General features: G+C 36.0%; 1 protein-coding gene across 1 annotated transcript in view; it reads right to left on the bottom strand.

The window, feature by feature from the left end:
• ITGB8 (integrin subunit beta 8) overlaps positions 1-14,156 on the bottom strand; it is a 44,434-nt gene that overhangs the window by 8,556 nt on the left and 21,722 nt on the right. Inside the window, exons 5-9 of the mRNA XM_079302275.1 lie at positions 12,331-12,496; positions 9,434-9,592; positions 4,692-4,787; positions 4,508-4,597; positions 1,789-1,923 (exon numbers count right to left, since the gene is read on the bottom strand). Coding sequence (XP_079158401.1) covers positions 1,789-1,923; positions 4,508-4,597; positions 4,692-4,787; positions 9,434-9,592; positions 12,331-12,496 — 646 coding nt within the window. The remainder of the gene's footprint in view (positions 1-1,788; positions 1,924-4,507; positions 4,598-4,691; positions 4,788-9,433; positions 9,593-12,330; positions 12,497-14,156) is intronic.

Consider the following 14,156-nt stretch of genomic DNA (forward strand, 5'->3'; position numbering starts at 1 on the left):
CTGCGCCCCCACACGAGAACAGCCCAGCCCCTGGGGACAATGGTGGCTTTGTGGCCAGTGGGGCTGCTGCTGCCTACACACACAACAGGAGAAGAATGCTGTGCAGAAACATGCACTTTATGTCATATTCAGGGGGCACACAGGCTTTGTCTCACCCTTTGCTTTTCTTCTTCTCATTTCTCAAATGTGCCACTACACACATAACCCCTCAGTAGCCCACGCTGTCCATGCATTGAGATTTCTTCCCTTAGGTTGCAGGGCAAAAGTGTGGCTGTAGGGGAATTGATTCATACAGCAGGTGTGTATCTGGGGAGGAGCACAGGCTGCAGCTAGGGAATGTGCTTTTTATTCAACACAGAGCCCTGCCAGAAAACATCATCATCATGTATAAAACAGTACTGGAAGAATGGCAGGGAAATGGGAGGGAAGGGAAAATCATATCGTGCATATGAGTCGTGAAATTTGATTCTGAACACAGCAGCAAATAGATTAAACCTGTGGTGACTAAATAATTACAACACCATGACACTTGCTAATAGCCAAAGTTAGTTTTACACCCTGAAGAGGCCACAGGATTCTTCCAGAATTTAATCCACTTTGTGTTTTGGTAAGAAAAGGAAGGAAGAAGGATTAGACAATGAAAGGAATGTGAGAATTAAGGAAAAGCATTTTGTCTGTAAACAAATACTGAAAGAAGGATTTACGGTTAAAATAAATTAATCTCTTAAGGATGGCTCATTTTCAACAGTTGTAGAGGTTTAGGACCACATGCAATCTTTTACAATCAACTGGCTTGGCTTTTTATTAAAAAGAAACAGATATAAATATTTTTCTTTTCATTAAACAGAACAAATTCCAGTCCTGTTTCTTATGACATGCCCAGGGAGCAACAGTGGGGAAAAGATGCATCAAGAATGAAAACAGAAAATCTCCCATAAACTGTAGAAGCTACAATCAGCAGCATGCAGATAAAATTCAGAAGAGTATAAGATATATTCAAATTTACAATTCACACATTTAATTTGTTTTGCTATTTCTACACACAGACACAAGCTATTTATCACACTAGCTGAGACATATATACATGTCAAGCAGGAAAGAACTCCCTGACCCTGCTCTCTAGAAACACAGACCTCTTCCTGGCAAGCAAAAATAATTACTCCAGTAGTCCAAGCAATTAAATAAATATATCAAGGCACAGAGAAGTTTTTCTGGGAAGAAAACCATGTTCTTTACATCAGCCAAACATCTTCCCCTGCATTTTCATGGTACATGATGCTCTGTTTTCATTCAGTAGGTGGAACCAATTCAAATGGGAACAAATTATTCCATTAATTTGATTTATAAAATAAATTAATTATGCAGAACCCTGTTTGTGCAGGAAGACTACTAAAGCAGGAAGAGAGAAAGGTGACATCTAGTACAGACCCAAGGAACACAAATTCCAGTGATTTTTTTTCCACTGGGTGATTATCTTTCAACCTCTTTACGTACAGATTTCATCACAATGGATGTGGTGGTTGTGCCCAGTGGAGGACAAAGAAGGAAAGTTTTAATGGACGTTAGCTTTCAGGAAAAGCTTTGAGCCTTAGTTCCATGGGATTAGTGAGAATTAAAATAAGATTCAGGAAAAATAAACCCAGAGAATAATAGAGAGCCTGTGATCATTAATCACATAAATCCATTTTCAGTTTAAGTAAATCCCTAGAAGATTTCACACCATTGAAACCCAACCAAACAGAAAACTAAGTATTCCAGCTCCTTGAAGAATGAGAACTATCAACATACTTCTTTATTATATCCCACATTTTTACATCCTTCCATGCCAGTTTTTTTACTTCCATCAGGACAGATTGCAGTGATATTGAAATGAAGACCTTGGATCTGGTTATCCACTTGAATTTTCACTTCAGAGATTAGTTTCTGTAACCAGAAAACAAGTTTTAATTGCATTGCATCTCAAAATATAATGTACATTAGTGACTAACACCAAGTATGGCTCCTATGTCTGACTAAAAGCAAAGAAAGCTTGTCTGTGTGAATAAAGGAATGAATTAAAGCATTGTTTCCCATGTAGAGACCCAATTACATTCCAAATATACATAACCAGTGAACTGGTAATTCTGATAAAGAGGATTAGTTTTTCCAGATAAAAATGTTTTCAGCTTTGCTAACATGGTTTTGAGACTGCAATTCTTAACAATTTGAAAATCTCTTCCAACAACCATGAGCAACAAAAACTGCTCATTGTTTGAGTCTATGCTGCCTTTTAGCCACACACCTAAAATACAACAGTAAACATATATACAACCACTGTTATCCAGCAGAAAAGCTTCCTAATTGACTTGACATTTTAAAAACTTCTGATATTTTGCATCTGTCTTAGAAAAATTTTCTCTGAACAAACCCTAGGGTGACCTAAAAGCTATTGGGATTATTCTTACTAATTTTTCTGGGCCAGCTAAGATATATAAGCCAACAATTGGCTGATCCCATTAAGGCATTTTGCAATAAAAAAAATGAAAAAGCAACTGCTTTCTAACTTGTATTCACTACATAACCTAAAATCCTTCAAGGAAGAAATACTGCTCCCTGACCATTAAAAAATTTATTAAAGCTGTACAAACTTATGAGCTGAAAATTGTACAGAGGGATTTTTAAAATTCCTGTCATATTACTATTAAAGATGAGTTTAGCGGGATATTTTTACTGCTACAAATGGAAATTCAATTATATGAATCTTAACACATGTTTGTCTTAGTAACTTTTTGAAAATCAGTGACTCATCTTTGGCTTTTTAGCCAGGGATTTTCAGCCAGGATTTTCCATAGCTAAGCCTAAGGTTTCCCTGCTTGGAACAAGAGTGCAAGAGGCCCACTGTCATTGAATATCAACACTAAATTTATTTTCTTATCTAAGTTCTTCTTTTTCCTAGAATGCAACCCATTCAAAACCTGTTCATCATGTGTTTATATATGAAAAATCCCCTAAAACTATGATAAAAATCTCAAATAGTGAAATCCAATGAAGGTTAGGATGGGAAGAAAGACAGTGTCTGAAAATGAAAATAAAGCAAAAACAAGCTGGGGGTGGCTGGACCAGGAAAGTCCCACTGAATCTTGAATTGAATTAAACAATTGTTTGATAAAACTGCATTTCCTCCCCTTGCATGTTTGCCCTGCACTGGGTAAAAACTGTGCTTCAATTTAGCTTTGCAGTGTAAAGCTGTCATACAAAAGGACCATAATTTTCAAAATTTTATGCCAGCAACTTCCTGCAAACCTCCATATTCGAAACAAGATCTCTTGACTTTAGGAGACAGTAAAATACCAGTGAGAACTTCTCTGCAATTTGACTACCCCTAAACTCCTCTGCTTTTGAATGTGTTTGTCTTTTTCCCAGTGTCTCCAATGTGACAGTGAGAACAATGTGTGCAAAAGCACTCTATGGACTAGCAGCAGACATGGGAGCTGGCTCTTCATTATAGCAAATCTGCTATGAGCAAATTGCTTGATTCTGTGGTTAAGCAAGTAAAATGCATAATTTCAGCTTCCCAAATCCAACTAATTAAAAAAAAATGAAGTGATATTTTGCATATAGTTTTGTAGATGAGATATCAGCTTTTCTGAAATGGAATGTTTGTGTATGACTGCATAACTTAACAGCATTCAACCATGCAACCCATCACATTCATTTTGATTCTGCTCTCTCCCCGTGCTCTACTACCTCAAATGTCCATTTCTTGACTTAATTTCAAAGCTGTTTATACCATCTTTCCTTCACTAAAAACATGCCTGTTTCGCTTTCAAACTGCCAGTCTGTGTCAATCATGTGGAAAATGACTTTATGCTATTTCTTTCCCATACTATTATGTTTTAATTATCTTTTCCAAAGTATTATGTTCAATAGATGACTCCAAGCAAGACTTCACAAAGCCATTTCCATTGTTCTCTCCCAAATCCCTATCAAAACTCTTTTTCACTTCCATGCCTCAAACCCCCAAGTCATTACACTGCTTTTTACAGTACAGATACTGCTTTTTATGATATCTACCATTCTCAAACTACCTCCTTGTAAATTCCCATCTCATTTGTTTGCTAAAAATTATGCTGCAAAACTCTCCAGATACTGCATTGGGTTTTAACTCTGAATTTATATGGTGCCTAGATAGTGGTGTCTAGTCTGAAACTAAAGAACTGAGATTCCACAATTCAAATAAATAAACCATCTTTTGAAGTGACATAGCAACAGGTGCAGAGAATCAAACAGAATATTTAGAAACATCCTTAGAAATTAAAAAACAGTAGCCCTTGGCTTTGAGCCCCTGTCAGCCTGGGACTTTGAGAGCTATCATAAGATACTACCATTTATCCACCTGGACATTAGGAAAAGTAGGGAATGTATCCTTGTGGACTTGGGATAGAAGACAAGGTCCTGGAAATTCCAACTTCAGGCTATGAAAGATGAAAAGTGTACAAATATTACAACAGTGTCACTCTCATCATACCTGATAGGCTTCTACCACCAAATCATTGAGATTTGCTGCTTGGGATTCTATTTGTCTTGCAACAGTACCAGGCAAGAGAGGCAACAGATCCTATGAAAAAGACAATAATTTATGCACAGTTTTAATTTTAAATATAAATATTGTGCCTTCAAAATTGAAAAAATAAATCAGGTTTCTAACCTACTTTATACCAATGAAACTGGCTTCCTTGAACAGCAAAAATAACATTGATGTTATTGTCAATCAATTTTTCAGAGAGCTGCCCAAGAGATGGATGCTCCTGCAAAATAAGACAGGAAAGAGAAGACTGCAGATTAGTAGGGAAAAGTCTTATATTTCACATATGATACATTATAGATTTCCAAAACCAATTCAGTCCTAACTTCTAAATGTACTGAGAAGGCTAGACTGACATCAAAACCAGGATGAGGCCATCTGAACAAACAGTAAAAAAAAAATCATTAGGGCATGAGCTAGGCTTATCTGTTGCCAGCTATGTAGATCTGCTGCACAGTGGGAGGACCAACTCTACAGTACTGTTTTGTTGGTTTGAGTCTGATGCTTAAGAAATATGGATATGATGTGGCCCATGGTCCTTCTAGAAGAACAGGGTTCTTGTGCAAAAGTCAGGGAGAAAGTACAACATGAAGCATTGAAATGAGGTGTCTTTTGGGAACAGCAAGAAGGGTAATTAAAAATGTTTGATTCTCAGACATGTGGTTTGGCATTAAATGCAGCCACTGGATCAGGTTCTGGCAATGTCAGTGTTCTATGCTTATCTCACTTATGACTGACTGACAGCTTTCTCCTCTGCATATTCAAGACCTTTCTAAGGACTGATGACTCCAGCCCTCACTACTACATTTTCTTAACCACACTCATGCTTGAAGAAGATGGCATGAGTTTCACAGCTCTCCTCAGTAATGCATTGTTCTATTTGGTGAAGTACCTATGGCAGCATGTCCTGTGCCAATGACCTGCTCTTCTACACTTCTCATTGAGAGATCTGGCATGGATTTAAGAACAAGAGCTGTGTTTCTGTCTCTTCATCCAAGATCTGGTAAAGTTCAGGGGGTCTGTGTGACCCAATGGGCTTTCCACACCTGGGTTATGTGAGATCCCTTCAGCTCCAGTACTGTAAACCAAACTGTATCTGAAAATCACCACTTATTAACCAGTCTTAAGTGAATAGTTCTCAAGAAGTAAATTCAATACTTAAAATTCATTACTAAAAAGAAAGAAGTTACTGGGGCCTTGGCCTGTGATTCCACTTACTGAGATTTAATCTGGACACCTCCACTTATGTCAGATACTTCAACCTTTATCTCCCACATGTTTTTGCTGTCTTTCTTTTCCTGGTATTTTTCACCATCTACCCCATATTATCTATCTTACACAAACACAGTCTGCTACCCTGAACAATTCTTTTCTCCTCACGTTGTCCCTTGTTACTTAAGGCACCTGCAAGTCAGTAGCTCTGCTAGCAATAATCTGAATAGCAAGACAACTGAGACAAAGTTATGCAAGGGAGCAAAATCCATTTTCCATCATATTGCACCATTACAAAGAGCCTTGTACAGAGAGAACAAGAGTTTCTTGTGCAGTTTGGTATCAGCCAGGGTACATGCCTCCTTCAACGTTTCAATGCTTTGGTAAAAGATTATATTCCTTAAGATAACTGATGAAAGATAGATAACACAGTATTAAACAGGCCTTCTTACAGCTCAGCTGGAGAGAGTAGCCTACAGCACAGTGCTAAGCCCTCCTTCCTTCTCCATGGCTCAGAGCACAGTGGTGGGCCCCCATTGTGCTGCACAGTCCTACAGGCCATGTGCAGCTGGCTGGCAGATCACAGACACACCAAGGGGTCCCAGGACACAAGTGAAGATGTTCTGCAAACACCTCCTGCACCATAAATGTGGGGATGACAGGGGCAATATCAAGGGATCATGAGATGGTGGCAAAATAAGTCAGCCTTCCTGCTTAGCACATGGTATTAGACCTGTCTGAATTCCAGCAGAGTGGCCTCTCAAGAACTCTGAAACTAGCTGAACTCTGGAATCAGGAGTATCAGAAACAGCTTTCCAAGCCTTCATAAAACAAATCTTATTCAGATGGAGCTTACTGAAGTCAAGAGAAGATGACCATAGACAGGCAAGGGCTAGAGGGACAGGATCCCCAGACTACATCTGCTCACAAGGAAGGCTGAACTTCCATGTACTTGTCATCAGTAAGTCTCTAGAGTGTCCAGCTTCTTGTTTCTTTTTATTAGAATTGAGTTTAAAAAAAAAACAAAAACCACAACCAAACACCAAAGCATCCACAGACCTACATTAGCTTTTTAATTTTAAGCATGCTTGCTGTGAAAACCTTGCTGTACACTGTCTTTTTATCTTATCTCTTCCCACTATTGGTCAGGTGGTTTAATTTTAGATCATTTTTCTTATTTCAATTACATAATTCATTTTATTATTTTAACCTACTGTGTTAAGCTGAGAAGATAATTAATACAAATGTTAAGTATTTCAGAAAGGGAGTTAACCAAGCACAGATTTAAATAAAAGAGACTGGATTTCTTTCCTGTCATGCATTTTTTTTTGCTGACCTTTCTGTGACTGCTTAGCAAAAGTTAGAAAGAAATGTGCAGAAAAATGTCTAAGTGGAAATATTTCTGATGTAAACGCTAAGCTTATTCAAATAAAGTCAAGTCCTCATAACTGGCACAAGTAAGAAATAAAAATATGCCAAAATGCAATCTTCTCGTGACTACCCAAAGCTTAGAATCAAAGCAGGAAAAAAATTTGATTGCAGAAGTCTCTTTAGCACAGCCAAACAAAATTGTATTGATATGAAAAAACCCCAAAAATATGTTTCATATGATGTTTTCTAAAAGACTGACAGACTTTCGTGATCTTTCATTTAAATATCAAACAGTTATCCTAGCCCAGATTTCCCTCATTCATTTGAAGTTTCATTATAGATATCTGTGAATAAAATAATCACATGCACCATGAATAAGAAGAAAAAAGCAAGAAACCAGCACATTTTCCCTTACAGACACTATTGTGTTTTCATCAAATCTGCTCCAGAAAATGCAATTCCTACTACTAAGTGCATGCCTACTGTTAGCATGCAAAAATTAGCCCATGTTAAAAAAAAAAGGATTAGCAGACAGAAAATATGTGGATCTAAATGTGCCACCACAGGTCTAAGGTCTTTCAAGGTAATTTCATTTGGGTGGCTGAAAAAACTCATTTTATAAAACACATCAATAGTAGCCATTATGGAGATTTCTTTCTCCATACAGGACAGTAAAATTAAGATCTTTCAAACCAGAATGCAGAATATCAGTTAAAACAGCTTTTTTTTTTTCAGTCTGCCATCAATCTATCATAGCTGCTTAGAAAGACATTAATTAATTTTGTCTTTATTTTCCATTGGTGATTTTCTTAGTTATGACAGAAATTAATTCTCGAAGTTGGAAAGAAAATAAATACAGTTTGTTGTTTGTTTGTTTGTTTTCTGAAACAGACAGTATCTTTATTAACAAAGGAATCCTGAACACCAGAGAAAGATTTTTACCTTTAGCAATTATTTAAAAAGGAGAGCAAACATCCTCTGATTTACAGTACTGTAACTAAGGAAAACTAAAAAGAAAGAAAAACAGGGAACGTTCTGCTTTGGGAAAGAAAAGTTTGCTCTAAGTAAAATAAACTGAATACACTGATTAGAATGGGAAAAAAATAATTCTGACAACTGTGAGGAAATATCCAGGAGGTAACAGAGGGAGTATATGAATGCAAGAACGCCAGATAATGGGAAATCTAAATAATGTTCCTGTTAGCACACGCTGATCTCCCTCCTCCGCGCAGCAAGGTCCCGAACACTCACCGCTTCCCAGAACTCCCGCATTTCATGGTCACACAACAGCCAGCAGCCTCTTCCTGCTGCCCCACCATCCCTGGAAACACCAGTTGCCAGGATGATATTCAGGTCTAACCTCACTTAAACAAGCCCTCACTGGCTTCACTTGCACTTTGCTGGCTCTGGCTGAACACAGGCTGAACACTTTAATTAAGTGCAGCCAGCACAGAGAACAAAACTTCAATGTGCCCTAACTGTACCACAGTTCATACTTCTGCTTTTCTGATTACATCACAATTAAGCAGTGATTCATGTTTCCTATATAAACAATTGATATTTATTTAAGAAAACACCCAAAGTAGTTGAAACCTACAATTCTTAGGCAAAAATTCCTTTATTCAGTCACTTATGAGTGCTTTAGCTATTATTGAAGAAAATATTTTGAAAGCTAAAAATATCTGTGGAAGGCGTCTCATTTTGCTACAGCAGATTTGATGGGACTTTTTGTAGAGGTGTATATCACAACACATTGGCTTTCTTCTGTGAAATCTGAATGCATTTAATGCTAGTCTATCCATTTGAAGCAGCTCATTTCTGTTGTATGCCCTCTGGCTTACTCTTACTAAGCCTTTTCAACCAATGCTGCTGTGCATCCTCTGGCCATAAACCATAGCCACTACCTTTCTTGTGAGCATAAATTGTACAACTCTTACATACTACCAGCTTCTACTTGTGCAAAAAATTGCACCACACACTTCTTATTTATATTTTATACAAAATGTGTGTGATTTTTGTGAAAGTCTAATAAAAAACCCACACCAAAACCATAACATATCCTCCTTTGCTGTGTACTGTTTTTTTCAGACTCCAAAATACTTTAGTCCACACAAAAAGAATGCCAATGTACCAGATGACCAATTCTTCAATTCACAACTTGCCTACCTGGAAAAATGCTATTCTAATAGCTGAAATAAAAGCAATGCTTTGAGAGCAGTCTTAAAACCTCCTTTACACAGTTTTGCACTGCTTCTCTGAAGGCAAAATCTATGACATATACCTTACCATACTCGTAGCTTTGATGTACACATTATCTTTCAAGTGACAGTTTCCATCATGGGGAATTACAATTCCTGCTAATTTACTGTCCAGGGCCAGATGGGAAGTTTGATCTGTCATCACTAGGAGCAGTCGCTTTGCTTCTTTACGCCATCCAATATGGCTCTACAAAGAAAACAAAATTAGGCATATGAAAGCAGTAGCTACCTATTTTCTAAAATAATCAACAATAAAATGAAAAATTAACATGAAAGACCACTTTCAGATTTTACATTACCTGGCAGCACTGCATTTAAACCAGGTTATTTAAAGTACTTTGTGTGGAAAAAGACATGATGTACTACATCTGAAAACTACCAACTCCTTTGTTTTTTTCCATTTACCATTTTCTTTGCTTTTTAAAGAAAGATGTCCCACTATCCATGCCAGTTATGCTTTATATAGTGGGCTTGATAACAGCTGCCACATTATGTGTGTCACTATTATGTACAAATACAAAGCACATAGTTTGTAAAATCCTCTGGGGTCCAAGGAAGCATTACAACCAGTGAATATGCATTCATCCATATTGATACTTGGCACTCTGTTCTATTTTTACTTGGATTTAATTACTTTATATTCTCATCACTCTATAATTTCCTTCTCCTACATAATTTCCTGGAAAGGACATTAGTATGCAAGCACAAATCAATAAACTAAAGTTTGAAGGTCTTCATGCAATTACAAATTGAGAAAATCCTTATTATAGAGCAAAATGCTACATTTATCCACCATCTTAAGGGATTGGTAGCAAAGTGGCAACCTCAAGAGTGAATTGAATGTCTTTTAGGAATTTGGTGATGTGAAGGATTCAGCAGGGTAAGCTTATATTTAAATTGATTTAGATGCCAATTTGTATTTTCAAAACATTTATCTCCCCTTGATTATTATTAAATTTCTGAGGCACACAGGAAACACATCGTATGCTTTTTCATTATTCCCTCTCTTGCTTATTCAATGTTTTTTTTCACTGCTTCCATTTTGTCTCCTTCCTATGACACAGAATCTCTGCCATTCTCATGTGAAACATGTACCTGCAATACATTCCAGGTACTCAGCCACATGTTTGTGACTTACTCTCTGCTTTCCTTTCTTCAGGGAGAGGGATTTAGCTCCCTTCTCAGGCTCAGTCTCTTACTATCTCTGAATAGGGATTAAATATCTCAAACCAGCAAGAATAACAAATGCAGAGGGTGTCATGTCTTTTCCAACTTATACTTCAGGCATCAGTCTCCCTTGGATACTCCTAGACAGCATTCCTCTAAAGAAGGAGAATTACAAGTTTTATTTGTAAACAGATTTTGTCTTAAATAATTTCAGTTTCTCCTCCAGCACTGTAAAAGCCTCTTCTCCCAAGACTCCATCATTTGACTTTTTCACCTTGAGACTTTTAAAATTGTAGATAATCCTGTAAGGAGCAGGGAGTTGGACTCAATGATCTTCTGACTTGAAATGTTCTGTGACTCTTAATTCCTAGTTACATATGTCACAGCAAGCAAAATTTTACAGTAGCTCCATGTCCTAACCTGCTACCTCCTGTAGCTATGATGCATTGGTTAAAGCAAGATGAAGCAAGTTATAAAGGTCTATTGTAGGCAAAATGAGTGCACATTAATATAATTTCATGATGATCATTATGAATTGCACATTTTCTCCATCCATTCCAGTTCATAATTCACTTAACAGGAAAGCCTCCACATTTTTAGGAATGTTTCCATTCTATTGTTCTTGGAACACAGAATATATTATTCTAGAACTCACATGTCATAAGTGTGGAATGTGTCCAGTGAGAAACACTGAATTTTTAGGAATTTTTCTGAAGTTCCAGAATAATTTTTGTAACAGCTTCAATAACAGTGTCTATGAAGAGTGGTTTTTACTTACCTGTTCATCAAAATTTGAAAATAATTGGACCATACTATCAATTTTTAGCATAGTTTGAGTTACTTTTCATCTTGAGGTATTGTACTGCTCAGAAAAGCAGTGTGAAGATGGACAAGATAAAACAATTGTCCTGACATCATGCTACTAGATGAGAAACACGCCAAGCCTGTGATCTGAATGGGAGTTGAATATTTTATAGAGCATTACCCAACCCACGAATCAGCCAAATTTCAAAATTTGCATTGCTTTAATAAGCATAAGAAGAAAAACAACAACCAAAATAGCTCTCTAGAGCAAAACAAACTCTATCTAACATGCTTATAGGTTGAGATTTACTGATGCAGATTTTTTCCATCCTTTTCTTCATGGGAGAGACTGTGAGGAAATTTTACCAATATACAAAAGCTAATTTTTAGTTGATTTTTGCTGGTTTAAAATTTGAAATCTTTAAAAGCAGAGAACATAGAAGATCTTCTGTTTTCCTTATCTATAAAAGCAGATATGTAAAACTTCTCATTCAATTTTCAAGTTCTTAAGGAGAAGAAATGTCAAATGGTATGTCTTCATTGATAAACACAAGTAGTACTTTAATGATTTTTAAAACTAATTAGGTAATTGACTGAAATTAATACATCTGTCTGTTCAAATAAAAAGCAGTTGCTTTCATCATCCATCCTATCTTGGTTAGGCTGGTTAAAGCCAAAAATTGAAGATCCATAATCAATATTGAAACATGTTCCTTCATGCTCTCCTTTTTTCAGTTTCTATTGAAAATGTATAGTTAAGGGGGAAATAATGGAAAAGGAGGAAAAAAATCTTAGTATTATCAGGCATAGCACTGGCATTTTGAATTCATGAAAACTGACCACCACTGTACCCATATACATACATACATACATACATATATATAAATATATATAATATGCCTGAATCCTGAATTACTATTTCTTTACTCTTTTGTAAATAAGCTCCTTCCTTACCTGGCACACAGCTGCTTGGAGCATTGCATCGAAACCCCCTTCAGGTGTATCAATATTCCCAGAAATTTTTTGCTTATTTACTGCATTTCTGAATTCTGCTATATTGTCAGTCAGGGATAGCACATGAATATAACCATGAGGAGGCATACAATCTAAATTGTAATCACTGTACAAAAACAAAACAAATCAAAAGGCTTATTTTTCCTTTGAAGGAGATGAAAATATTGCTTCCCCATTAACCCCTAAAATCCTCATATTAATGAAGATGAGGTAGCACAGAATAAGAAACACAGCAAAAAGAGCAATTCCATATGAAATTAAGTTCAGTGGGAAGTAGCTATAATTAACTATTTTAACAATAATATAATAATATAATATATAATAATATAATATAATATAATATAATATAATATAATATAATATAATATAATATAATATAATATAATATAATATATAATATAACTAATATTTTAACTATAATTAAAAATTAATATTATCTTGTATTTTTGGAACTGTGTATATAACAACTTAATATATTAACAGTATATACGTAGTGTTTCATACAGAACAAAAATACAACAAGAAGGATGGTATGATCTCAGGCAGTATGTAAATTCTTTTGGAATATCTACAGCATGTTACAGCTTTGCTTTTCATTATCCTGAGAAAGGATATCACACTGCAATAGTAAGGTCTTTTAATAGGTTGCTAAACAGACTACTGGATCAAACTGTAACAAAATCTAAGTTCCTATATCCACTAGTGTTACATAAATAAACTAATATATATATTAATAATAATTAACTTATCAAAGAGATGAGAAAATCCATTTTAAGTAACATCATAGCAAATGATACTTTCTCAAATTGTGCATAAGGGAAAAAGTCTGATTTTTGTCATAGATAAGTTAGTGAAATAGCACTTATACAGGTCATTGATCTGGGACCCATTCACAGCTGTGATTTATGGCACAAGTTGAAGGGCTCATCCTTTTCACAGATGCTAAGCAGGTTTTAACTCTCTTAATTTCTACTGCATCCAGACTGTAACCTGTCCTCCTCCAAATCAAGGTCCAGTCAAAGAAGATAAACTGGCATTGAAAGGGTTAATACCTCTGCAAATGTCTCTTCTCGGGCAAAATGCATCGTGACCTAGAAATGCTAATCAATATCCACTCACTATATATAATATAGATGATCTCCATGATTGCTTTATCCATAGATAGTCACGTCTCTAGAATGAATTCCACTACTAGGAACCAATTCAAAACCCACTGAAATCACAAAAGGTACTTAGGGACTTCACAGAACTTTGGATCATGTCTTCCCAGAAAAGGCAAGTAAGAAAGTATGAATAATTAATATCCACTTTTCCAACTACTGTTATTTATTAAGTTCTGAATTTATTGTAAATAATCTTGTTCTCCAGGGGCTTTTGAAATTGATCCCTTACTTTATATACTCAAGGTATGTAAGGCATGGCATGAAAAAAGAAATGCAGTCCAGAACATCTTTTCTATTTAAAAGGGGAGTTCCTTCACATCAGAACTGTAGAACATCAGAGGATCACTTATGCTCATTAAATGAGCTGAAAGAAACTACATCCATGTTGACAAAAGTAGAATTTTCAGGAAAGAGATAATGAATACATGACCACACAGTAGAAAGTACATAGGTCAGAAAGGAAAAACTTTGTGGTGAATCTAGGTAACATATCAAAAATAACCAAAACCACAACAGTTGACTTTAAGATTAAATATAAAACATAACCAAATATTCCAAAGCAGCACGGGTTTTGGCCTTGTTTTGCTAAAGAAAATACAGAAC

This window comes from Erithacus rubecula (genome assembly GCF_903797595.1).
Source record: "Erithacus rubecula genome assembly, chromosome: 3".
Taxonomy (NCBI): Eukaryota; Metazoa; Chordata; class Aves; order Passeriformes; family Muscicapidae; genus Erithacus; species Erithacus rubecula.